The sequence below is a fragment of the Cucurbita pepo genome, chromosome 1 (genome assembly GCF_057944985.1).
Source record: "Cucurbita pepo subsp. pepo isolate OVF chromosome 1, ASM5794498v1, whole genome shotgun sequence".
NCBI lineage: Eukaryota > Viridiplantae > Streptophyta > Magnoliopsida > Cucurbitales > Cucurbitaceae > Cucurbita > Cucurbita pepo.
In genome coordinates, this window is record NC_141798.1 from 563068 (window position 1) to 587747 (window position 24680).

At 35.8% G+C, this 24680-nt stretch overlaps 7 protein-coding genes and 1 long non-coding RNA gene across 11 annotated transcripts; 4 read left to right on the forward strand and 4 right to left on the reverse strand.

The window, feature by feature from the left end:
* Window positions 1-242: 242 nt before the first annotated feature.
* On the forward strand, window positions 243-3234 carry LOC111790336 (ARM repeat superfamily protein). Of its 2 annotated transcripts, none has more exons than XM_023671215.2 (6): window positions 243-403; window positions 488-554; window positions 1214-1312; window positions 1419-1517; window positions 2311-2436; window positions 2687-3234. In XM_023671215.2, exons 1-6 carry the CDS (start codon window positions 374-376, stop codon window positions 2830-2832), a joined length of 567 nt encoding a protein of 188 aa, XP_023526983.2. In that variant the 5' UTR covers window positions 243-373; the 3' UTR covers window positions 2833-3234. The 2 variants fall into 2 exon arrangements, with proteins under 2 accessions (XP_023526983.2, XP_023526974.2); XM_023671206.2 differs by having other exon boundaries at window positions 256-403; window positions 482-554.
* A 135-nt stretch (window positions 3235-3369) lies between these two features.
* Window positions 3370-6131, reverse strand: LOC111809547 (Transmembrane amino acid transporter family protein). 2 transcript variants are annotated; one of them, XM_087129006.1, is made up of 6 exons: window positions 5765-6131; window positions 5356-5508; window positions 5062-5265; window positions 3933-4251; window positions 3789-3850; window positions 3512-3650 (listed from the first exon to the last, which is right to left on the reverse strand). In XM_087129006.1, the coding sequence occupies exons 1-6, from the start codon at window positions 6114-6116 to the stop codon at window positions 3643-3645; spliced, it is 1098 nt and encodes a 365-aa protein (XP_086985132.1). In that variant the 5' UTR covers window positions 6117-6131; the 3' UTR covers window positions 3512-3642. The 2 variants fall into 2 exon arrangements, with proteins under 2 accessions (XP_023551708.2, XP_086985132.1); XM_023695940.2 differs by having other exon boundaries at window positions 3370-3650; window positions 3789-4251.
* A 1093-nt stretch (window positions 6132-7224) lies between these two features.
* On the forward strand, window positions 7225-9595 carry LOC111810237 (uncharacterized). Of its 2 annotated transcripts, XR_015423169.1 has the most exons (5): window positions 7225-7706; window positions 8522-8591; window positions 8678-8766; window positions 9156-9199; window positions 9409-9595. XR_015423169.1 is itself a non-coding variant. In XM_023696889.2 (4 exons), exons 1-3 carry the CDS (start codon window positions 7362-7364, stop codon window positions 8758-8760), a joined length of 498 nt encoding a protein of 165 aa, XP_023552657.1. In that variant the 5' UTR covers window positions 7226-7361; the 3' UTR covers window positions 8761-8765; window positions 9409-9595. The 2 variants fall into 2 exon arrangements, 1 of the variants encoding a protein (XP_023552657.1); XM_023696889.2 differs by lacking the exon at window positions 9156-9199 and having other exon boundaries at window positions 7226-7706; window positions 8678-8765.
* On the reverse strand, window positions 9556-12795 carry LOC111810230 (staphylococcal-like nuclease CAN2). Its single transcript, XM_023696877.2, has 9 exons — window positions 12558-12795; window positions 12354-12409; window positions 12129-12243; window positions 11457-11573; window positions 11178-11365; window positions 11030-11086; window positions 10456-10615; window positions 10293-10361; window positions 9556-9867 (listed from the first exon to the last, which is right to left on the reverse strand). The coding sequence occupies exons 1-9, from the start codon at window positions 12708-12710 to the stop codon at window positions 9769-9771; spliced, it is 1014 nt and encodes a 337-aa protein (XP_023552645.2). The 5' UTR covers window positions 12711-12795; the 3' UTR covers window positions 9556-9768.
* On the forward strand, window positions 12371-13018 carry LOC147793753 (uncharacterized). Its single transcript, XR_015423184.1, has 2 exons — window positions 12371-12742; window positions 12856-13018. It is a non-coding gene; the product is annotated as an uncharacterized LOC147793753 (long non-coding RNA).
* An 839-nt stretch (window positions 13019-13857) lies between these two features.
* Window positions 13858-15880, reverse strand: LOC111804047 (uncharacterized). Its single transcript, XM_023688720.2, has 2 exons — window positions 15007-15880; window positions 13858-14660 (listed from the first exon to the last, which is right to left on the reverse strand). The coding sequence occupies exons 1-2, from the start codon at window positions 15861-15863 to the stop codon at window positions 14021-14023; spliced, it is 1497 nt and encodes a 498-aa protein (XP_023544488.2). The 5' UTR covers window positions 15864-15880; the 3' UTR covers window positions 13858-14020.
* A 1106-nt stretch (window positions 15881-16986) lies between these two features.
* LOC111804061 (uncharacterized) lies at window positions 16987-18969 on the reverse strand. The gene is made up of 2 exons (XM_023688746.2): window positions 18046-18969; window positions 16987-17862 (listed from the first exon to the last, which is right to left on the reverse strand). Exons 1-2 carry the CDS (start codon window positions 18897-18899, stop codon window positions 17223-17225), a joined length of 1494 nt encoding a protein of 497 aa, XP_023544514.2. The 5' UTR covers window positions 18900-18969; the 3' UTR covers window positions 16987-17222.
* A 2276-nt stretch (window positions 18970-21245) lies between these two features.
* LOC111777987 (PRA1 family protein B3) lies at window positions 21246-24242 on the forward strand. The gene is made up of 2 exons (XM_023657644.2): window positions 21246-22049; window positions 23675-24242. Exon 1 carries the CDS (start codon window positions 21363-21365, stop codon window positions 22008-22010), a length of 648 nt encoding a protein of 215 aa, XP_023513412.1. The 5' UTR covers window positions 21246-21362; the 3' UTR covers window positions 22011-22049; window positions 23675-24242.
* Window positions 24243-24680: the final 438 nt, after the last annotated feature.

The window sequence follows — 24680 nt, forward strand, 5'->3', positions numbered from 1 at the left end:
ATAATAACTAAAAAAAAGTTTTAAAGACAAAAAAATGGAATTAACTGGTTAAAAATATTTAAAGTTAATTAAAGTGTATGTATGCACATAATTTTTAAACAATAATCAAAGTAAATGAAGAAATGAATAATAATTTTATAAAACAAATGGATTATAGAAATTAGATGATAATGTTGAAATAAAAAAGATATATTAAATTAATTACTGATTAACAAAATTATATTTATAATCTCCATTCAAATTTATCTGAAATTGAGCCATTTCATACTTCGGCCCAAAACTCAAAGCCATAAATTTGGGTAGCGGCGGAGTGAGTTGCAGTTCACAAACGGAGTCGACCCACACTGCCGGAGCCGGCGGCTAATTGTGCACCATGCGCATAATTGTATCGAAGCTCACCTCCGTAAAATTCTGCTCTCTCTCTCTCGAGCTTTCTGTTTTCAGAAATTTCCTCCATGGTTTTTCCCCTTACTTGCATTAGTTTCAGCATCTCTGCAGAAGGGAACCTGCGCGGACCCTGCAATTTCGCCCTTTTTCAGCTTACGACGAACGTGGTAAATCTTGTTTGAAATTATCGATCTCTTTTTCTTTTTGTTAGCTGAAGGGACGGATTGTTCGGCTTCTCAGATGATGCATATAAAATGGAATTTAAGGGTTTATTTTTTCGTTTGATGCCTATTCGATGGCTATCGTTGCGTTTTTCTGTTTGGATATTGGAATCCGGTTGCTTGTATCGAAAAGAAATTAATCGCATTGTGCTCTAAGCAGAGATTGGATTAAAACGTTATTGACGGGAATTCTTATCCCTTAATTTTATGGAAAAATTGATAGAAATATGAGTAAAATATGGATGTGGACATAATTAAGCAGTCAATCTTATTGTTAGTATCTATATTTCTACTGTTGATCTTTCTTGATATTTGTATAGTATGTTAGCAATGTTGGCTAATCTCTAATATCAATGTTGAACCTTTGATTATGATAGTATCAATGGAAATATTATTATGTTGATGAACATTATATTACTTGTTCTAACAACGAAGTGTTAGGGGACAGTACGCTTTTGGTCTTATTTTCATATGTTCATTTATCTGTGGCCTTTGTTTTACTCTTTGATCCAAAAGGAATGTTTGCAATCTGTAAAAGTAAATAGATGAGTTCATACTTATTGTCATTGTTGTTGAATGCCTGATTGAGATTGAGTTAATTTCAGAGATCGAGAAGGAGGCTGAAAGAAAAGTAGGATGGTTATTAAAACTAATCTTTGCTGGGACTGCCACATTTCTGGGTTACCACATTTTTCCATACATGGGTCAGAAAATTATATCTCTAAGTTACTTTTGATTTCTTTGGATGTTAAATGTTTGTAGTTTTCAATTCTTTCAGGGTGTAATCTTGAGTTAAATTTGTTCTTATAGGGGATAACTTGTTGCAGCAATCTGTTTCCCTCTTGCAAGTCAAGGATCCACTGTTTAAGAGGATGGGAGCATCAAGATTGGCTCGCTTTTCGATTGATGGTATCTCCTCACCTTTTCCCCTCCTGAATTGTTTAAGGCTTTTAACTATTGATGGTAAAACTTGTCTCAAACTCTGCCCTTACTTACAGGATTTGTTCTATAGATTGCGTAACTGTGAGTTCTAGATACTTGTCTCGAACTTTTCTATCGTGTTGAAACTTTGTGTCGTGGGGCATATAATCCCTTGCCTGCTGTCTTGCTGCAGTAAATCTTGTTAGCCCATCATATTTTTTCTCGCCAGGATTCTAAGAAATTGTGTTAAGACCTTTTATTGAGATTCTGTAATCATGATACTGACGTAAATACGTATGCTAATAGCTAACGAAGGTTTTCGAACTAATGATGAAGCTCCTTTGCTCCCCTAACTTAGAAAAGGGTAAAATAAGAATGTTAGCAGGCTAAATTGCTGGGTCAGAAACTTCCAACTGCATTGGACAATAAAAGAAGCATCTTTCAAGAACGGATTTTAGATTTGCATTCTTTCTACTTTAGCAGCCTGACTCTTAACTGAAAAAACATTCTGTATGTGAGATCCCACATCGGATGGAGAGGGGAACGAGAAGCATTCTTTATCAGGATGTGGAAACCTGTCCCTAGCAGACACGTTTTAAAAACTTTGAGGAAATGCCCGCCCAAAGATGACAATATCTTCTAGTGGTGGGCTTGGACAGTCTTGTCTCTAGTTTTATCTGATTGCACTTTTATTGGTAACTTCTCTAGTCAGGGCAAGCCTGTTGAATTTATTGCTGAGATCTGATTATTACATTTTTTTTTTCTTTATTTGCAACTACAGATGAAAAAAGGATGAAAATAGTGGAGATCGGTGGGGCTCAAGAGCTCTTAAACATGCTCGGGGCTGCCAAAGACGACCGTACACGTAAGGAAGCTTTGAAGGCTTTACATGCCATCTCACATTCAGGTTCAAATTCTAATCTCCACAGATACTTCTTTAATTTATTATCTACGCTATAGTTTCGATCTTATTAACCTGGGAGTTGGGTGCATAAACATGTAACACATCTGGATTTCTGATGTTCTGTAGAAGGTTACGTCCTGATCTTGAAACTACACAATGATTTAGAGCTTCCTTGTATGTCTAGAAATTGCGATGATATAGGTGGTTCTACATCCATTTTGAAACGCTCGTTTTTTCATATTTAATTTTCCAGATGAAGCTGTTGGTGCTTTGCATAAAGCAGGGGCGATCTTGGTTATTAAATCGACCCCGGATTCAGCTGAAGATACGCAAGTAAACGAGTACAAGTCAAACCTAATGAAGAGATTTAGAGATCTTAGCTATGATGTTTCATCTTGAAGGAGATGGGGTGTCTTACATTTGCGAGATCGGTTGTTTCCACTCAAAATACTTTAACCATGTAGAGATCTTGGGAAGGACTGAGAAGTTGAGACTAGTTTTGTTATGCTTTTTAAGATTAAAATCAAGGCTTCTTCCTTACAGAGAATGTATAGTAGAGAGCCAACCCATCAGAGCCAGTACCATTGCTCTGGTGACAAGATGAGCGAACCCATAAAGACCAATTATTGAACAAACTTCTCAAAATTTACAATTTTTTTTAAATATTTAGTCTCGTGTTCTCTCGAGTCCCATTGTTGTTCTTAGCATATCGAATAAAATTTTAAGGATGTTATGAACTTTGTCAAGTGTTGTAATTACACTAATGAACTTTTAATCAATCAGCTCTCTACATTTTGTTTAGTATTACAATCGAACTCCTTAGATTTAATTTTAGATTTAGACTCTTCCCGTTTGCAATTTTGGATCTCATTTCCAAATACAAGTGTGTGAGAATGTTTTTTTCTCTTTTGCTCACAATTCAATTATGCAAAAATTCACTCACAATTCGATTATGCATCATCGAACGTACAAAATTTAACTTAGAACATGAAAGAAGAAGAAAGAAAGATACTTACAAACTCTACAACAAATCATAATCTCCAAAAAAAAAAAAAAAAAAAAAAAAAAAAAAAAAAAAGATTCATGGTAACGAATTCTCACTTTTCAATGAAGTATTTATGTTTATAGAAATGGCAATAATGCTCGTTGTTACTGCTAGAATTATCATTACTGTAGCAACTACCTTATCCTTTTTTGTTGATATTCCATTCACATCCCTGCACGCCCAAACAAATTTGAGTTAAAAATTAAGTCAAAAGCTTAATGTTCTTATGTTGACATGTATAAGTTCATAAAAAGAACACTCAGAATATATATTCAACTCGGCTGAGATTATTTTCAGTTTAAGGAAGTACCTGAGGGCGATGGCGCCGGGGAAGATGAAGGCAAGGCAAGTAGCTGAAGTGGAGCCCATGAACTGAAAGATATACCATATGTTTGGGAATGCAATTGCAGCCAAGGAGGAGAACACCAACAAAGGCATTGTAATGGCTACAAACCTTGTTCTATCTGTGCCCAACGGAGCCTTCTTTGGGAACAGAAATTCATTTATATTCAACCTCAGTGGGAAGTTTTGCAAGGGGAAGACCAGCATCAGATGAACTGCATAGCTTAATCTCACCACATCATTCAACACAGCCCCGCCTGCATCACCACTCTCATCAAAGTTCATCAAAATGTCTGACATTAACGACTCTCCAAACAGTAAGTACCCAAAAATTCCGATCGCAAAGTAGATAACCGCGCAGAGAAGAAGCGCGATTCGAACAGCAATGATCATATTTGATGGCTTTGCAAGCTCAGAACTTATTGGATGAACTGTATGATTGTCGAGAGAAAAGAAGATCCATTAATTATCAATCAACTTTGTTCTTCTAAAAATTATATTTAATACCAATCGAAATATTGATTAATAGGCCGAACAAATCAATAAATGAATATGGAACCTAAAAAATTATAGATATTTTTCAGTGATATTCTCAACTAAAAAAATAAAAAATCAAAACTAGTAAAACAATTCTCACTATTTCTTTTTAAATGAGGTAACGAATTAAAACCAGCAAAACTAATGATACTAATTCAAAGACAAAAGTCGACCAATTGGTTCGACCCACGAACATTAAAGATTAATCGGTATCTTTAATATTTTTTATAAATATTCATCAAGATATTAATATTTTACAATATACTCACTGATTTTATCATAAGCATCAAAATAATATTTTAATCCTTGTGAGTATATGTCTATCCCTAACGAAATTCTCCGTTTATTTTTATGGAAATTGAGGTAAGAATTTTTCGAAAATTATCTAATTTTTATATTTTTTAAATAAAATTTTTAATGATTAATTTTTATTAAAAAGGTATAACATTCTAATAAATTTAATAATATTTTACAAAAAAATAATATAATAATAAATATAATTTTTAAACCCTCAAATTTCAATAAAATAGAGTATTTTTAAACTTTTAAAAAATATATTAATTTATTTACGAAATAAATAAATATATAATATAAAATATAAGGACAAATTATCCCGGCCTACTCTATGTCGGTTCGGTTCAATGCAAAACCGAACCGAACCCAAACCGACCAGTAAAGGAGTAAGGTTGGATGCTATTGCGTACCATTGAAATGGAAAGTGAAGGCTGTGACGATAACTGGTACAGCTGTGAAAAGGTCGAAGACGGAGGTGTCCTTGTCCAGCTTCGGTATCAATCTGGCGCTCTTCGTTTTGCCATGAACGATCGCCATGATCGCCATTACAGAGCTTATTCCGACAAAAACGACGGCCAGAACAACGGATATGAACGAACTGAATCTCAGAGAATCTGAAACACATCGCAGAATCCAAAACGATCGCCATTAAAACAATCATAATATCATCAGTTTAATTGATTCGATAGTTTCCGGCTACTGACCGACTCGTCGGAAAAGAACCAGAGGAAGCAGAATTAAGACGGCGGTGAAAAGGATCGAGAACTCTCTCGCGTTCCACCATTGATCACCGAACCATTCTTGCAATACTCCTGAATGCATTTTTTCCCCTTCCTTATTTCCGGATAACACGTCCCCTGGAAATTCCACAGAGCAAAAACAGAGATTAATTGATTAGGAGAATCAATCGGAAAAATTAATCTCAAAATCAAAGAAAAATGAGAGAATCGAAAACGATTAGCGATTCACGAATCATTTCCCTAAATTCCATGGCTCATGATTGCTACGCCAATCGAACATAATGAAGAATTTCTAATTCGTGCACTAATTTCTGCCTAGAAAACAAGTGAAATCAACGAGCGATTGAGAACTCCAGTGTCCGATAAAACAAACCTATTATAATCTGGTATATAATCAAGCCACCGAGATTGGTAATCATGACACAAACTTGAGTAGCAATCGAACCAATCGGGCCGAACGACTCCTTCATCACGCCGGCGTACGTCGTCGAGTCGCCAGAATGAGTGAATCTGACCAAAATCTCCACAGAAATGTCTGTCAAGAAAGCGACAAACGCGATCAGGAGGAGGGCGGGGATAATGCCGAGGATCTTAAGAGCGAAGGGAATCGACATGATTCCAGCGCCAATTATGCTGGTCGAGACATTGAACACGGCGCCAGAGACCGACGCAGTTCTCGGAGAGGACCTCGACGCCGGCAGTAGAGGTACGTATTCCGGCGACATCCCGGCGAGGAGTCGATGATGAACCGGAGAGAAAAACGCCGAAAGAGAAGGAAAAGAAGAAGACGGAGGGGGAGGGCAAATATGTCAAATCTCCTGCGACGTAGGGTGTGGCTATTATATTCTAAGGAGTTATTTTTTAAAACTTTAAAAAAATATATTCAGTTTCATCTAAAAAAAAGTTTAATCTATTATTAAAACTTTTAAAATTAAATAGTATTTTTATTAATTTAATTTTTAAAATATATTTAAAAAAATATAACATTTAAACAAAAACCAAATAATATTTAAAGAGAGAGAGATGTACGAAGCCGAGATGATAGACAGATGCTTGCCATTTGCAAAAATGATTAATAGTTTTTTTTTCTTTAATATATTTTAAATTTTAAATAAAAACAAAAAAAAAATATTTAAACTAAATTAATATTAAAAAGAAAGAGAGAGAGGGAGATGTATGAGGCCAAGATGATGGATAGATGCTTTGTTAATACTTTATTATTATTTTAATATATTTATTATTATTTTTAATTGAAATTAAAATTTGTTAATACTTTTTCTCATACAATTATTCCCCCTAATAATTTGGTTACCATAATTAAATCACATTGATTAATACTAATTTACCAAAATGCTTTATACCTTCTCAAAATAATTTTAACTAATTTATTATTTATCTTAAATTTGAGGTAGTTGAAATTAATAAACGATTTTAATAAAATTATATAAATTTTAATAGTAAATATTAAGTGAACTTATATTTGTATATAATGGAAAAAATTATATAAATGAAATAATTTATTAATAAAATACTAAATCTACCTTTAATTTTATTTTATTTTCATTTACTAATAAATATAGTATAAATAATATGCATTAAATAGGTTGTAAGTTTGTTTAGCCATCCCTATTAATAATTTTTTTAAAATAAATATTTTTAATAAAATTATATACAAAAAATATTAATTGTAATTAGTATACTCATCAAATTTAATAATTAACTATAATACAAAAGTTAAATAGTGAAGTAAATAAAAATATGATAATAATAATAATAAATTGAATAAAATTACTGAAATTAATATTTTAAAAGAATTTAGAGGTTAAATGAAAAAGGTGGAAAAGGAAAAGGAAGCTGGTAATGCTTTCCTCTCAAATGAAATGTTTTTGTAAATCCATGAGCAAGCCTGCGATTTGGAGAGGCCAAAAGCGGCGGTTCACAATCCCATCGGCTCAACAATCCTTTGTTTGATGGCAAAATCGCTTCCATTGGCGTCTCGCCTTCAACAATTCGCCAAGGTCGTCGTCTCCTCCAAAAAGCCCCAATCACCCACGGCGAGGCAGAAGCCCAAGATCCGAGTTTCGCCGCCTGAAACTCCGATCTCCGATTCCGTCCGAGTCATCTCGGAACCGGCGCAGCCGAAGAAGAATATGGAGGTGAAGAATCGAATTCCATTGGCCGATGTGGTGTCGGACTGCGCCAAACGGTGGTTCCAGGACACGCTCAAGGAGGCAAACGCCGGCGATACGGCAATGCAGGTCTTGGTAGGGCAGATGTTCTGCTCTGGCTATGGAGTTCCCAAGGACACTCGGAAGGTTTGCTTTTCGTTTTGATTTCTACATTTTGAGTATTCGTGTTGATTTCTTGCGGATGAATGGATTTGGGGAATTAGAGACGATTTTTGTGTGATTTGAGAGGAACCTTGAAGGATTGTGATTATATTTCGGTTAATCTGTTGGTTAAGAGAATGTAGGTTCTTACTGGATTAAGTTCATTCAAGAATTCCATTGAATTAGTGGGGGTGTATTTTAAGAGCTGCTGAGATTATTCTATAGGTTGTATTGTTCGATATTGAATCGAGATTGGGGGAGGCTCTTTAATGGGCATTGTTCTTTGCTATTACGTAATTTTTGGCTTGGGAGAAACAATAAGCCTTTCAAGGTGTTTGACTCTAAAGGTTTTGCCTCTTATTCTTTATAACTAGAGTCATTTTGCCGGCGTACCTCAACTAGTTAAGGCATATATTATTCACCTATGAGTTAGCGGTTTAAATCCCCACACCCACATATTGTTGAACCAAAATATAACTAGAGTCGTTTTTATGATCAACTTCCTTTTGTAGTACCCTACCCCAGGGGAAGTCGAATCTTTGTTGCCTCCTTGAATTAGACATCGAATCCTTGTTGCCTCCTTGAAAGAGAGATGTCTTGAACTACTAGACGATGGGGGCATACTTGCCTGACTGCCACAACACTTCTTTTTGTGGTGATTTTTTCTTTACTTTTTCCCACAACAGTTCATATAGTGTCCTGATTTTCAGAATCCCTTTTGAATATATAAATTAAATTTCTCTAGAGGAAAAAGTAATATCATTCTAATGTTTAAATGGATGTTGGGTTTCTGAATTAAGGGGCTTGCTTGGATCAATCGAGCTTCGAAATATCAGGCATCAGTTTGGAAAGCAAGCGATAGACATCCAGGTATTCCAGTCCTCCGCGTAGTCAGTTGAGATAGTAATCTTTTCGAATTGCTTCCTAAGTTTTCCAAACTTTTTGTTGTTCTTTAGCTTACTTAGCCACCGATTCGGAATCAAGCGATAGGAGAGTCAAACGAGATGACATCAGACGATCCTTTTCTCAACTTCACTAATCCAAGTAAGTTGTTCTGAATTCTATCCTTTATGGAATAGAGTTGGACTCTTTATATGGTTCTAATTCACATTTGTGTAATTTAGTATAAAATACAATAAGTTTTGTGTTTCTCAGTCTGCTGAGATTGATCTCTTTCATTTGTATGTAGTTTTTATGTTTTTGGTCTATTATACCTATTTAAGCATAGTTCGGATCTTAGATGGACTATAACATTTTTGGTTGAAATCCCATATTAGTACCTGACCTTTTAAATTTATTCCATTTTTGTGCTGATATTTTGCCATATAGTTTATAAGATAGACGTGTATTAACGGGCTTACTTGTAGACGTGTATTAACGGGCTTACTTGTAGACGTGTATTAACGGGCTTACTTGTAGACGTGTATTAACGGACTTACTTGGACAAGTATTTGTCGGAGCTGATATTAGTAACTACGGTAGGGTGCCCGAGCCCCGTGTTTTTTTTTCTATAAGAAAATTGCTAGCAACTTATCTTAAGGCTGCAAAGAGAGACCATTTCTACTCTAATTAGGAGATTCTTCAGAAGATAGTTATGTGTAATAACATAATTGTAATTTGGGATAAGCTATAAATAAGTTTTTTCATATTTCATATTGTTTCCTAATTTATGTCATTCATTTTGCAGTTAGTAATCCGTTCACTGCCAAGTTCACAGTCAAAATGGGGTGTCTTTTCTCTGTATGAGCATGTAAAGCTTATGGTTATCTATTGTATTCTACCTTCCCTCATGCTCATGCTGTACTGGCTGATTAAACTTTAAAAGTGAATGATATGGTCTTACAAAGTATAACAATAATCTATTTCTTGTCAAATTTTCTGTTACAAATTTACAAGCAATGTTGAAGATGTTGATAAATACTAAAGACAGAAGAAACCTTGTTCGGGTTGGTTTTGGGTCCCCTTCCTCTTCTTCTTGGTAGAGACTTGAAATAAATTGTGTATAAATTAAAGGCTTTGTATTGTAGCAGGGCAGCCGGTGCGGCTACTATTTCCCTTCACGCTTTCCCTTTCTCCATTCCCATGGCTGCTCTGGGTTTCTAGAAGCCCAAAACCCTATCCTTTTAGCTCGAGCTTCATTCTCCCACTGTTATGAATCATGAATTAGAATCCATTAGAAATTTAGAATCGAGTAAAGTGATCATGTAAAGTAGCATACACGTAACACTTTCCCTCTGTTAAAACTGTTTGTAAACTTGAATGTGACAATATCTGTCTGAATTGTAGTTCTTTTTTCCTAAATGTTGAGGTGGATGTGAAATTGATTTATAATTGGTACGTTTATAAAACATAATATATATTTAATTCATTTAAAACATACATACATCAAAGGCAAAGGCAAGTTAAGTATATTTAACTATCACGTTAGCATTTCAAATTTCAGAACTAATTACAAATCTAGTTCAAACTTTAGGGACCAAACAGAAGTTTAATTTAAATCTCAAGGATCAAAAGTGTTACTTTTAGTTTATGGGATATAAGTTTAACGAATGAAATCAAAATGTAACGCACCTTTGCCAGCTCTGCTCGTTTGTCATAGGCAGTGTAATGCCACGCAAAGCCCTTTTTCAGCATTGCTTCCTGTAGAGAGAACCAAAAACGTATTCTTACATAACCAGAAACATGAAGCCATATGATCCATCGTGGAAAGTGGAAATAGTGTAATTAGTGTTACCTGAATAAATTTTCCATTACAATACAGGTCACCCACACATCGGTTATACCGATCTTCTCCGTACACAAGTACTCTCAAACACTTGCCTTCAACAAGCTTTCTCAGCTCTTCTTTTGCCTCTTTCCCATAAGGCATTGCGCTTTCTGGTGCATCTATTCCTCTGCATCATCAAAATTCAACTAAGCCTAAGGGTCAATGGAGTCTGGAAATCGTTCAAGTGTGGAACAATCACTATTTTTATTCAGGTTAAAATCGTATTTCGATTTGGTGCCCTTGAAAAATGAATCTTTAGTCTATTTGCAAAATGATTCCATGCACAATGATCATCATTTAATAAAAGTTACGAGAGTATCTTTAGTAAATTCGGAATGATGTTGCTGTGAAATTGCAATGAAAAAAAAAAAAAAGAGAAAATATAAATAAGTGAACTTTTTAATAGTACAAAAATTAAAGTAGACATTTTGAAATTACATGAATCAAAATAGACAAACGATTTGAAAAAGTATACATCAAAATGAAAAACAAAAAAACTGAAAGTTCAAGAATCAAATCACACGGTGCTAATTTTAATTACCTGAGACGAATCCTGTATTTTCTTGCAAGAATCTCCTCATTCTGAACAGTAAGCACCCTTTTGAGGGAGAAGAAACAGGCATCAAATCCCAATAACTTATTGAAAAAGTCCAAGTGTATGTATGCAGTAGAGAAGAGATATAATTTACCTGTAACCAGCATCAGTTATTGTCTTGTGAAGTGCATCAGCCTTTGCGTAGTTCTTGGCGTTTCTAGCTTGTGATCTTTGAATGGCTGCGTTCCTAACCTCAATTGGAATACAAGAGGACTCTCGAGGGTGTGCTGTACTCACATACACTGTCACTGTATCACCATCTGCTACAGCTTTTGCATCAACCTGGTATGAATTCAACATTTAGAAATGAGAACACACCTGTTATCAACAAAATGGTTGGTCCTTTCCCATAAAAGCATCCTTTCTCACTTACTGGCAATGTCTGCAGCTCAAACTTGACTCCATCTGGTAGCGATGTAGGCACTGGGGCCGGAGCAGAAAGTTCGACAAGAGTATGAGGAAGAGGTAGACCATAGAAAGCCAATAATCCCTGTTGAACAACAGAAATAAAAACAAAGAACTTGATTGAGTGTGTTTGACATTCCTTTTAAAATGCTAATGGAGGACTAAAATTGTTGTTGTATTTTTTTTTTATTATTATTATTTTTTTTTAACTTATAGCTTGATTTTGCAAGAACAAAAGTGGTTAAGAAGTTTTAAAAATGAAAAGAAAGTACTTAAATGCTTTTAAAGGAAGCATTTAACTATTTTTTAAAAACATAAACGTTCTTGAAAACACTATTTTCAAAAAGTAATTTGACACTTTTCAAAAAGTAATCTGTTTTCCATTTCGGTTCATCAGATCCAACCCCACTGGATTTTGGACTGTTCTACACAAGCCATCTAGCTAAGTCCCCATGGATCTGATTTCTCTCTCCTAAAAATTTGAATTCGAAATGGAAAGAACAACGCATTTCCTTATTATCATCAGAGATGCTCATATTTGACAGAATGAACTTTGACTCTTATCAACTGAACTATTTAACCTGCAGAGATTCCCAGTTTACCAATCCAACAAAACAAGCAAGAGAATTCCTATTTGTACCTCGACATCTTTCTTCTGGTGTCTCTTGAGTGTCTGAATCACAAGCCTGGATGCTTCTTCAGGCGTTTTAGGAGGTGGTTTCTCCGACCTCCAAGCTTCAGCCAGTTTTCTATACCTTCACACACACACACAGATCATCACAAACAATCAGAATCTCACCACTCTGTAACTACAATTACTTTCATAAATCTCCACTCTGTAACCAAATAATCAGAAATACTTTACCAATTCGCCTGTGCCTTCTTCGACGAAACCACATGCTTACTAAGTCCTTGAGGAACCTTTCAAAAATTCATCAAATCAAAATCATCAATACCAAAGCATAGATCGTTTGAACAACAAACTTCACTAGATCACCAGACAGAATCCGATTCAAAATTCAATCAACCAGAAATGCAGCTCAAGATGAGCTTCAGATTGAGAACATACCTGCGAGGTGATCTCGAAATCAAAGAGATCGTGAGCCAGAGCCGAGACGCCGACGGTGGCCGGCGAGACGCCATGAGGACCGAGGGAATCGGCGTCGGCGGCAGCGTTAGGATTGCAGAAGTGACCGCAGAGGAACCTGAGAACGTTCCCCATTTTTTGCTGCCTTAAACAATGGCGAATCTAAGGTAATGAAATGGTTTGATAAATTGGACTGAAAAATTCTTAACACTCACGCAAGACCTTGACGACTCTTTTTTTTTTTTTTTTTTTTTTTTTTTTTTCATTTTCTTTTTTGCAGCTGTAGTGAGAGTAAAGGAAGACACGTGGATGGCTACGATTCGCTGAAACGACTCGGAATTCAGTGTTGATTTCTAACCATCCAAATCAAACCAGAATTAGCCATAACAGATGAGGTTTTAAAGTAATGAAATTTATACAATTTGTTAATAAATTTTAGCATATGGTTAGATTTTTTAATATTTTATTATTAGGTGTGCATTTTCTGAAAATTAATTTTGAGTATGATATTATGTTTGATTTATATTAATTAGATCATTTTCATTTTTTCCATTCTTGAAAATATTTCATAATAAAAAAAAATACAAAAGACAAAAAATAATAATAATAATATATATATATATATATATATAGAAACGATAATATATTATTGTTGTAGTCAAATTAAAAAAATTAAAAAAAAATTGTTCGCTAGTGGGTGCATATGTATTTTTTTTTATCTATAATAGAATATAATTTTTATTTTACAAAACGAGCATGACTCTGAGTAACTAGAGATAATTTAGACATAGAATAAAGCCAACCTGAGACGAACCATGAGAGGAGTATAATCCTGATGTAAAGTGCTCTTAACTCCCGAGTGGAGGAGTTCAACCCTAAGAAGAGGTGTCTCAAACCTAAGAAGAGGTGTCTAACCCTGATGTAAAGAGTCGAACTCTCCAAATGATAAGTTCGACCCTAAGAGTAGCCGAGGAATTTAGCTGCACTTTGACCCGTTACGTATCTCAGTCAATTTCACAGTTTTAAAATGCATATACAAGGGAAAGGTTCCATACCTTTATAAGGAATGATTTGTTCCTCCCTCCAACTAATATGAGATCTCACAATCCACCCCCCTTGGGGGCTAGCGTCCTTGTTGGCGCACCGCCGCGTGTTTGGCTCTGACACCATTTGTAACAGCCCAAACCCACCTCTAGCAGATATTGTCCGTTTTGGCCCGTTACGTATCGCCTTTAGCCTCACATCGAGATCTTACATTAAAGAGGAGGCGGACGGTTCAAAATTACGAAATTAGGGACTTTATTCATGTGAAAATAGATAGCAACTTACAAGTAAAAGCGAGTATAGATTGATTTAAGGGTTTGGGAAAGTGAGCATGACATGGTAACTAACAAATTGTTTCGAACTTTTTAATTTTCCCTCCATTTCTATTGACTTCTTCAAAGCTAAGGAATTGAAATATGAAGCATCTCCTTGAATTCCAGTCTCCTGGTTTCAGTGTAGAACGTCTTGTGTTTGTTTGGCCAATACGTTAACCAAATCCAACCTCTGATCTCCCATTCCAAGGTTTTCCTTCTCGCCGTTCCGTCGATCTTCCACCAAACACTCTCTCCGTACTCATCTCCGGCGAATATGACGCCTCCCTGTCTGTTGAATGGCCGGAAAGCGCTCGAGTACCGGTCCCGGAACCAAGCTCTAGGGTTTATCAGTGCAAGTTTCGATGGCTTCCTCGAGGCCACCTCTTTGCCATCGGAGCTGTCGTGGAGGTACCAGTTCAGGATTCCGGTGTTGCCATAGACGGACTGCTCGAATTTCCATGGCTTCAAGCTTGCCGTTACGGTCTCTCCGACTGCTAATTTGAGGCCTGGGTAAGGATTTGAGGGTTCGAATCCGGCTTCTAGGGTTTTCTCGGCTCCGACTTCTATTATAGGGTTGTCTGATGATTTGCTTACTGAGACGCTCATTATGTTTGTTTGTAGAGTTGGAGTGAGCTGCAAGGAGATCCGTGATGGAAAATACTTCTCTGATCCGCCGACTCCTCGTTTGGACAAGAGCATGTTGTTCACGAGCGGGATGATGTTGCACCTGTAAAAATTCGAGGTACGTTTTGAACTCCAATGCCAAAGATACGTGAGAATCTTCACTATTAATTACTTCTAGCAGCATGATAGATCAGTTTCGGAATCGTTTTTTTTTTCAAGAATTTGCCTTTCTGTCTTAGTCGTTACTTTTAGTGCAATAGAGAAGAAGTTTAAACTCAATTGTGGAAGATGCGTGAGAATCCTTAACATCGATTACTTCTAATAGCTTGAAAGATCAGTTTGGAATCAATTTTGCAAGAATTTATCCTTCTTTTTCGTTACGTCTAGTGTGTGAGAGAGAAAAAATTCGTTCTTAGCAGCACAGAAGTTAGCTTCGAAGTTCAACATACCTTATGTTGTCAACGTGAACTCTCAGATTAATCCACTTTTCTCGAACCTCAGCCTTGTAATTAAACTGCAGAACCCCTTCTAGCTGGTGATAATTTAGAGAGAGTTGCAATCTTTCATCAGTCGAAGGATTGCGTGAGTTCTCAATGCAATCCATTGCAATGACAGGGCAATAGAGTTGAACTTTCCACAATCCATGTGTTGAAAATGAATAAGAGAACAAAGGTGAGGGTGTTTTGAGCATGCAGCTGTTGGCTTTGAGCTCGACTATCCAGTTGGTGATTGCAAGGTTTATGGACCTCATCCATTGCTCTTCTATATTAGACCCCAACAGTTTCATGAGCATCTTTGATGCCTGTCTTGACTGAAAATTGGTTAAATGATACTTGAGAGTTGTCAGACAATCCAAACGCAGACCGGTCGGAGCTTCATAAATGCAAATGAGGAATAGAAGGTTAAGAAATGTAACATTGAAAATTTCTTTTGGGTTGAAAGTAATGTTGAGTTTGAGGAAACCAAAGCTAAAATTCTTTTGCTGGTCTGAGCCATAATGAAGAACATCGCGAATGCAATTAAGCAAGAGACTGGATATGCTTTCTTGGTCATCTAATAAATTTGAGGATTTGGTGCTGGTCTTTAAGGGTTCTGAACTCCAAAGAGAGATAGGAAGGCTAAAATCTGCAATAACCGATAAAGTAATGGTTGCGGAGTGAAGGCTTTTGGCTGCAACAACATTGAGGGAGGAGTTGCTTGAGCTTGAAGAGCATATGGATGTAGAAATGGAAGTTGTTTTCCATTGAGAAAGTGGTGGTAGGTTCTGTATCCAGGAATAAACATCAGGAAAGCTACAAGGAGCCATGCAGTAAGTTAGCAAGATTGAACTCCTTTTCCTCTCTGTAGGGGTAAGGATGTTATTTTCTTCTATATTTATAGACTCTTTGATGAATGGAATTTTAGTAAAGCAAAGTTTCTAGAACGTGGAAAAGTCAACTGGAAAAGTGATCCATTGGCATCAAGAAAGAAGAGAGAAAAGGTAAAGAACACGATAAGATTGGATGGTTCTGCATAGAAAAGAGATGATAGGCATTTCACCTTTTAATTGAGGATAACTCTTCACACAAACCCAACAATCTTTGATCAAGAGTTCAATTCTCTATATAATATTAGGCATTTAGGGGCTGCAGCCTATAACACCAAAAAGAATCCTCATAAAAGCGATAAAAACATTTAACACAACTTCTGGAGATATTAATAAAAGACTATCAAAATCAATTAAAATAAAGCAAATCCTTTTTTATTAGAATACGTCTGTAGATCCCACTTGAAGTTAGATATATCAGAGGAAGTCATTAATAGGTTATAGTGGGTATTTTCAGGGTTGAATTTGGACATTTTTTTACTTTTGATTTTAAGTATTTGTTGTGTTTGGTGTGATGGAGTAATCTTCTAAATTAGTTATGAAAGCATAGTAATTCTAATTTTATCACTTGTAGGAGTTTGATATTCCATTGGATGAAATCGAAAGCTTTTAGAGCTCCACGTCATCAAGGCTTTCTATTTCCCACTAGGCAAGAAATAAATTACAAAATTTTTAGAGATAAGGAGCTTACCTGCGTTCGTTTTCTTTAAGCTATAATTTTTTTTTTGGCTATTTCTAGGTGTGAACGTTCCCCCTTCTTTCATTTCTTTCATCTTTTCTTCTCTATTATCCAGTTGGAGAGTTTTTTTTCTTTTTTAATCATTGATGGAATCGTTTCGGGGATCTTTTAGTGATGTGTGGTCTCTGATTAGATTTTTTTTTTTTTTTTTTTGGATTTCAAAGTTGAAGATTCTTTTTTTGTAACTATTTGATAGACCTTGTCTTCCTCAATTTGAACCCCTTTTTGTAGGCTTCTTTTTTGTATATGCTTGTTATTTCATTTTTCTCATTGAAAGTTCGGTATTTTATAATAATAGTAACAATAATGAAATTGTGTCTGATATGAAAAAAAAAATTAAAGATAAATTAAAAAGTTTAAAGTGAAAATGTACTTAACTAGATACAATTATCAATGAAGCTACATAAACTTTTACTGACGAAGAAATTCCAATGTGTAGTTTAATTTTATTTGCATGTATAAAAATCTAGATCTGCCTTGTTTGTTGCTTAGAAAGATAATAAGTGGAAAAGAGACCTCAGACGATTAGTCTCTATCCATTTCCAATGATTTCTTATGAGCTAAGGAATTGAAAGATGGAGAATCTCTTTGAATTCCAGCCTCTTGGTTTCGGTGTAAAATGTCTTATGTTTGTTTGGCCAATATGTTAACCAGATCCAGCCTCTAATCTCCCACTCCATAGTTTTCCCTCTTGCCTTTCCATCAATCTTCCACCACACATTCTCTCCATACTCGTCGCCTGCGAATATGACCCCTCCCTGTTTGTTAAAAGGTCTGTGAGCACTCGAGTAACGGTCCCGAAACCAAGCTTTAGGGTTTATGAGTGCAAGTTTTGATGGCTTGGTGGAGGCCACCTCTTTCCCATCCGAACTGTCGTGAAGGTACCAGTTAAGGGTTGCAGCATTCCCATGGACGAACTGCTCAAATTTCCATGGCTTCAAGCTCACCATTGCAGTCTCCCCAACTGATAATTTGAGGCCTGGGTAAGGCGTTGAGGGTTCGAATCCAGCTTCAAAGGTTCTTTCAGTTCCAACCTCAATTTTAGGGTTATTTGAAGATTTGCTTACTGAGACACTCATTATGTTTGTGTGGGAAGTTGGAGTGAGTTGCAGTGAAATTCGTGATGGAAAATGTTTTTCTGATGCACCAACTCCACGTTCTGACAAGAGAGTCTCGTTCACAAGCCTGATGATGTCGCACCTGAAAGAATCCGATAGACTTTTTAAACTCAGTTATCAAAGACATAACACCAGCTACTTCTAATAGCTTGAAAGATCAGTTTTGCATCTGTAGAAATTGCCTCTGTTTTTGTTGTAATTCCAATGAGAGAGAAGGGATTAGTTCTTAGCAGTAAGGAAGTAATAGCTTCAAAACTCAACGTACCTTATGTTATCAACGTGTACCCTCATATCAATCCACTTATCTCGAACCACAAGCTGGTAATTGAACTGCAGAACCCCTTCAAGCTGGTGATAATTTAAAGAAAATTGCAATCTTTCATCTGTTGAAGGATTGCTGGAGTTCTCAATGTTGTCCATTGCAATGATGGGGCAATAGAGTTGAACTTTCCACAGCCCATGCGATGAAAATGAATAAGAGTACAAAGGTGAGGGTGTTTTTAAAGTACGGCCGTTGGCCTTGAGCTCCAATACCCAGTTGGTGATTGCAAGGTTCATCGACCTCATCCATTGCTGTTCTAGATTCGACCCCAACAGTTTCATAAGCACCTTGGATATCTGCCTCGACGTAGAATTTGCCAAATGATGCTTGAGAGTCATAAGACAATTTGAACGGAGATCGGTGGGAGCTTCATAGATGCAGATTAGGAATATGAGAGTAAGAAACGCGAGATTGAAGATTTCTCTTGAGCTGGAAGTGATATCGAGTTTGAGGGAGTAATGGCTAGAATTCTTTCTTTGGTTTGAGCCATAGTAAAGAACATCATGAACACAATTAAGCAAGAGAGTGGACATGGTTTCTTCATCGAATAAATTTGAGGAATTGGTGCTGGTCTTCAAGGGTTTTGAGGTCCACAGGGAGATTGGAAAGCTGAAATCTGCAATAATTGAGAGAGTAATGGTTGGGGAATGAAGGTTTTTGGCAGCAACAATTTTGAGAGAGGAGCTGTTTGAGGTTGAAGTGCATATGGATGTAGAAATGGAAGTAGTTTTCCATTGAGAAAGGGGTGGAAGGGTCTGTATCCAGGAATAGACATCAGGAAAGCTACAAGAGGCCATGGGAGCATGCAACAAGTTAATTAACAAAAGATTGAACTCTCCTTTTCTCTCTTGTAAGAACAAATGTGGATGTTGTCTCTCTCATATTTGTAGACTCTTTCATGAAGGGAAGTAAAGCAAAGTAAAGATTCTTGGAGGAAAAGTTAGGTAAAAAGGCGATTATTGCGAGCATTGGCATCAAGAATGAGGAGAGAAAATATAAAAGAAGTTGATAAGGTTGGATAGATGTGCAAATGAAGAGGTTATTGACAGATACCTTCTAATCAGGGAGAACTCTTCACCCACAGCCCATCTTTTATTTATTTGTTTATTATATGGATATGTATCTTTATTATATTGATAGAGGTATCTATTAATAACCTCTTATCTCCCTGAACTTTAAAACGTGTCTAATAGGTATGTGTCTTAACTGTCAGTTTTGTATCTGTTATTCCTCTCTGAACTTCAAAATGTTAAAATTCATATTAGACAAAATTGAAATAGGTATCTAACAAGATCTTAAACTTATAATTTAAAGTTTAATAGGTCCATAATTTGAAAATACAAAACTCATTAGATACATACTTAATAGTTTAAAAACTTATTAAACGCTCCTTAAAGTTTAAACACCTATAAAACATGAAGGTTTAGGTTCTATATTAGATAGATAATTTGGTTGAAAAACTTATAAAACATAAATTTCTTAGACCCAAATTTGAAAAATACCAAATTCATATATTTGAAAGTTTATGAATGCATATTTAACTTTTTTTCTTTTTTTTTTTTAATAAAAAATAGAAGTCTATATGAGTAGGCATCTAATTCCTTCTGGGGTCTACAACACCTTAGACTTCAAAGAATCTTGAAAAATGAGAAATTACCATATTTATAAAATATTGAAAAAAGCCTTTTATCTTGTATGTTCTGTCTTCAATAATGTTCATTCGTTTTATCCAAATATTTTTTTATTCATAAATATTTATATAAATTAACGAAAACACTAGTAGGCTTAGTTACATTTTTTTTTCAAAATTATTTTAAGACACAAATTTATTTGATTTGCAATATCTAAAATGTTTCTATTAATATTAAATTACCATAAGAAAACCACTATTAATATGAACTAGTAAGTTAAATATTGTATTTAAAACGCTATAACAGTTGATTAACAGGTCGTTGTCAATGTAGTCATTAGGGTTGTAGCTGGAGGTGGACATGGAAGATGGTTGCTAGATTTTTTTTTTTTTCTTCAGAGATCGTCAAACTTGTCGGTAGCAACGGCAGGGGCTTTGATGGTCACCAATGTGAGAGGTCTATAAAAAAATTGGTACGGATTACATGTTAAACACTAAAAAATATTTTTTTCAAAAAATTATTTCAAGTATTTCTCTAAAAGTGACTTATTTCTCTAATTTATTTATTTATTTATTAATTAAAATGTCATTTTGAATGGTTGCTAAACACTATAGATTTTATATACTTTTTTTTTTTTTTTAACCAAATGTATTCTAAGATTAATTCAATTATCTACTTGTAGCATTTAAATTCCCAAGTTTTTAATTATTTGTGAAGAAATAAGTATAAAAAAAATTAAATTAAATTTAAATTGTTGCATGAAATTAATTATATTTTAACTTTAGCGATCAATTTTTTAACTTTATGATGGGATCCCATATCTCTTTAATTATACACATTTTTACTATAAATGTTGTCTTATTTGTTTATAATGTTTTGTTATTTTTGATTTGGATAACAATGAATACTTTCATTATTCTGCCCAACCCCCACAGATTCCCATTTAATTTAGGTCATAATTATTTATATTTTCTCTTTTATTCCCTTCTTCTTTCCATCTATATCTTCTTATCTATATTATATAATTATTCTATTGTTCAAAAGCTAACTATAAACTTACAAAAAATAATAATAATAATAATTCTTTATTAGCCTCTCAACTTCATAGCTTGCAGTCGACACTCGAGGGGTCAACTTTGTTCATGGAGGCCAATGACCGCTCCCGTGAGATTAGTCTCTTGGTTTTTAGTCTATCACTTAAGTTCATGGTTGGAAATTTCTTTTTCAATGTGGTCAGCTTAAGCTAGACAATGACAATCTATTCTATTTTTGTTTGATGCTTAATGTATCAGTATTATTCGATTCTTAAAATGTTGTTTAACATTGGTTAAGATTCAAACGAGACTTCAATGTCTATATATTGAATGGATGCACCGTATGAATATGAGTGCGATCGAAACTATAAATATGAACCTCATGATCCCTTCTAAAGATGTAAAAATAAAATAAAAACTCTTTTTAAGGGCGAAGTTGCAACTTGCCCACCTATATATATATATATAAATATATATATAGACAACCGCGTGAAGGGTCTCAATTCCTTTGGGTTTTTCTACGAACAAATAAATTCTCTGAAACCCAGCGGTATTAATTTTGCAGCGTACCGCCAGATCTCACTCTCCTCCACCAATGGCTTCTCCACCGACACTTCCGATTTCCGGCCATCAGTCGGCCACCGGAGCTCCATCTCAGCCGCCCATCGCCACCCCGGCCTTCCGCGCATTTCTCTCTCGGTTAACTTCCTCCGTCCGCCAAGGCTTCTCCCAACGCCGCCCCTGGTCGGAGCTCGTCGATCGGAGCTCCTTGGCTCGTCCCCTCAATCTATCCGAAGCCTATTCCCGGATCCGCAAGAACTTTTCATATTTCCGTGTCAATTATATCACTCTCTTGACCCTTGTTCTCGCCTTTTCTCTCCTCTCCCATCCGTTCTCTCTCTTGACTCTTCTTGCCCTCCTCGCGGCTTGGAGTTTTCTCTACATTTTCCGTCCTTCCGATCAGCCTTTGGTTATTCGCGGCCGTACTTTTTCCGATTTCGAGACGTTGGTCGGGTTGGGGGTTCTGACTGTGATTGTTGTGTTTCTCACTAGTGTTGGATCGCTTCTGATATCGGCGTCGATGATTGGATTTTCCATTGTGTGCATTCACGGTGCGTTTAGGCTTCCAGAGGATCTTTTCCTTGATGACCAAGAGCCTGCAAATGGAGGGTTCCTATCATTTCTCGGTGGCGCGGCCTCCGCTGCTTCAGCCGCAGGTCCTGCAATTGCAGCTCGTGTATAGCCAGATCCTGATCGGCGCCGGATGGCAGTTTAATCATGGGTTAGTCTTACCTGTTGTACTCTTTGCAATTTGAATTCTTTGGCTGCGGGGAAGATCGTGTTTCTTGTGATCTGAAAGAACTGGATTAGGGTTTGTTCTCTCTTATGTAGATTGTATCTGAAGATTCTGCAAGCTTATAGATCAAATTTTGTTTAGTTTGTTCTATATACAATATCATAAATTGGAGTCGGTATTACTTAGGGCGATTATTACGCAATTCTTTTACCATAGTCTCTCATCTCTTAATCTAAGGCCTGAAGAACCCCATTATCATGTATGTTGCTATTACGGTTATGTTTAATGCCAGATTTTGTTATCTTCTAATGGAATTCAAAGTATGTCAATAATTCGGTTGTTATGGGACTGTTTCCTTTCATGCTGCTCTTTTTATGTAGTTGCTGGATGAATATGGTTGTGTACTGCGCTTCACATCGTGATATTATTACCAAAATGATATGTGTATTTGCAGGGGTTGGGTTGTGGGGGCTTCTGGGAAGGGGTTACACTGTCATTCATGTTCATTTTCTTTTGTAGGAGATTTTGGATTAGATTTCTTTGAATTTAGTGAAATTCATAATTGCTTGCTCTCCAGATTATTTATTCAGGGATCTTGTACAGATTATCGTTTCATTTAGCATCACTTTCTTTCAAGTTGTATGGAAGGGGAGTTTTGAGAATGGAAAGGGTAATGGTAAAGGAGAGGGAAATGATGAAGAGAGAAAGAAAAGGGTAACAGTATACATTGGCCCCTATGTTTTCTCTCCTTCTAGTCCCTTTAATTCACATCTTCACACTCAAGATTTGGTAGTCCCTTTATCTTTTTTTTCTAACTTCCATTGAACAAATGAAAGAATACTAGGGCATATAGAACAACATACCGGAAAGAAAGGAAGCCTGGAAGTACCTCATGTTTTAGTTCAATGAGATGGATTTGCCTGTTGTGAACAATCACATGGTTACCCATTTCACATTGACTCTAACAACCCAAGTTCATTGCTAACCGTTATTGTCCTCTTTGGGTTTTCCCTTCTAGGCTTCCTCTTAAGATTTTAAAACGCGTTAGGGAGAGGTTTCCCCTCTTCAACCGGTGTGGGATCTCACAATGCCCCACCTAAATAGCTTACTTGGCTTGAATTGGATTGCATTGTACATGAATGAGTGTAAGTTGTCATGTCTCATCACTTGCAACACAAAGTGGAGTAGTCTGAGAGTTTAGGAACATTGTTGTGACTTGTTATATTGATTAAAAGAGCTCTGTTAGAGTCAGTATTTCGAGAGAATAATTTGATAGAGTAACAAGTAATGCTCAAAGTGCCAAGTTAACATGGATGTAAGTGTTGCAAGTGTTGAGAGCATTCATTGTTTGCCCCCCTAAGTTTTGTGTTGATTTGTGGAACTGGCTTGGCCAAGGTTGGTTGATTGATATCTATTAACTGTCGCTGTTAGAATGAGAAACATCAAGAATGGTTGACTCAGGCTTATATTTGGACCAATGTAGCTTTATTCACATGGTATTACAATTTATAGCTGTGCAAATAAGCGTAATCATATGGATGTAGAGATATACATTTTCTTGTCTGATTACTTGAGAAGTGTGTCACTTTGGTTGTCACTTAATATGGCAGTCATGAAGCAAAGGCATTTTACCACATTCAAGTCGAAGTGCCTTAGGCTAGACACTGAGTTGAGCAAAGACGTGCCTTCACTGAATCTTATGGTCAAAACTGCTATTATGTAAGTGGGTGATTGTGTTGAGTTGGTGACTTGGTTGGACAAGTTGAGTTGACCTCTATTTCAAGGAACTAATGCTGAAGGGGAACTGGAGAAAACCATCAAGTTTCCAACCCATTTGAGTCTTCCTAGGCTTCACTTGTTGTCAGCAACCTGATATGAGTTATATCCAGATAGATTTCGGCTTGTTCAATCCTTCAATTTGCAGGTTCGATGCAATTTTACAGTAGTTATTGGTTTCAAATGTTTTTCTAGTTTGTGTTCGTGTTCGTGTTCTTGGACGCGTTTGATATATCTCTATGAAGTATGAGAAATCCTACCCCATAGTTATGTATTTTAATTCTTCTCCTTTTTAAACGTCCAAACCGGTTTGCATACTCTAGCTTTGGTTCATTTTGGTTTTACACGGGCATCCACGTTTAGCCCCACGTTATTAAAAAAATGTCGTGAAAATTTGTTATATTTATGTAGTACAATAAATAAAGATCGAAACCAACAAAAATAAATTTATTATAAAAAGAACAAGATACTTAACCATATGATTAAACAAATAGAAGACAACATGAAAAGAAATGAATAATTTGACCTTTTGAACCAAACGAAGTGAATATAATAATTTTTTCTTTTTGAAAAGGACAAAAGAAACTCATGAATCAAACGAGCCAATTGGGGTGGGGTGAGCTTCTTTCTAACGTCCCCCCATTTCCCAGGAAGAAACCTTTGTTTGTAGTGGGTCCCATTATCAAAACCTTAAGGCATCCAAAATAAACACATTTGATTTTATTAAGACTTGGTTCAATTTAGTTTATGAAATTTAATGTATAATGTTATAATCTTATGATAACACTTTCATGAAGATGAGTATCAATATTTAATATGCAACAAATTTATGATTAAGTT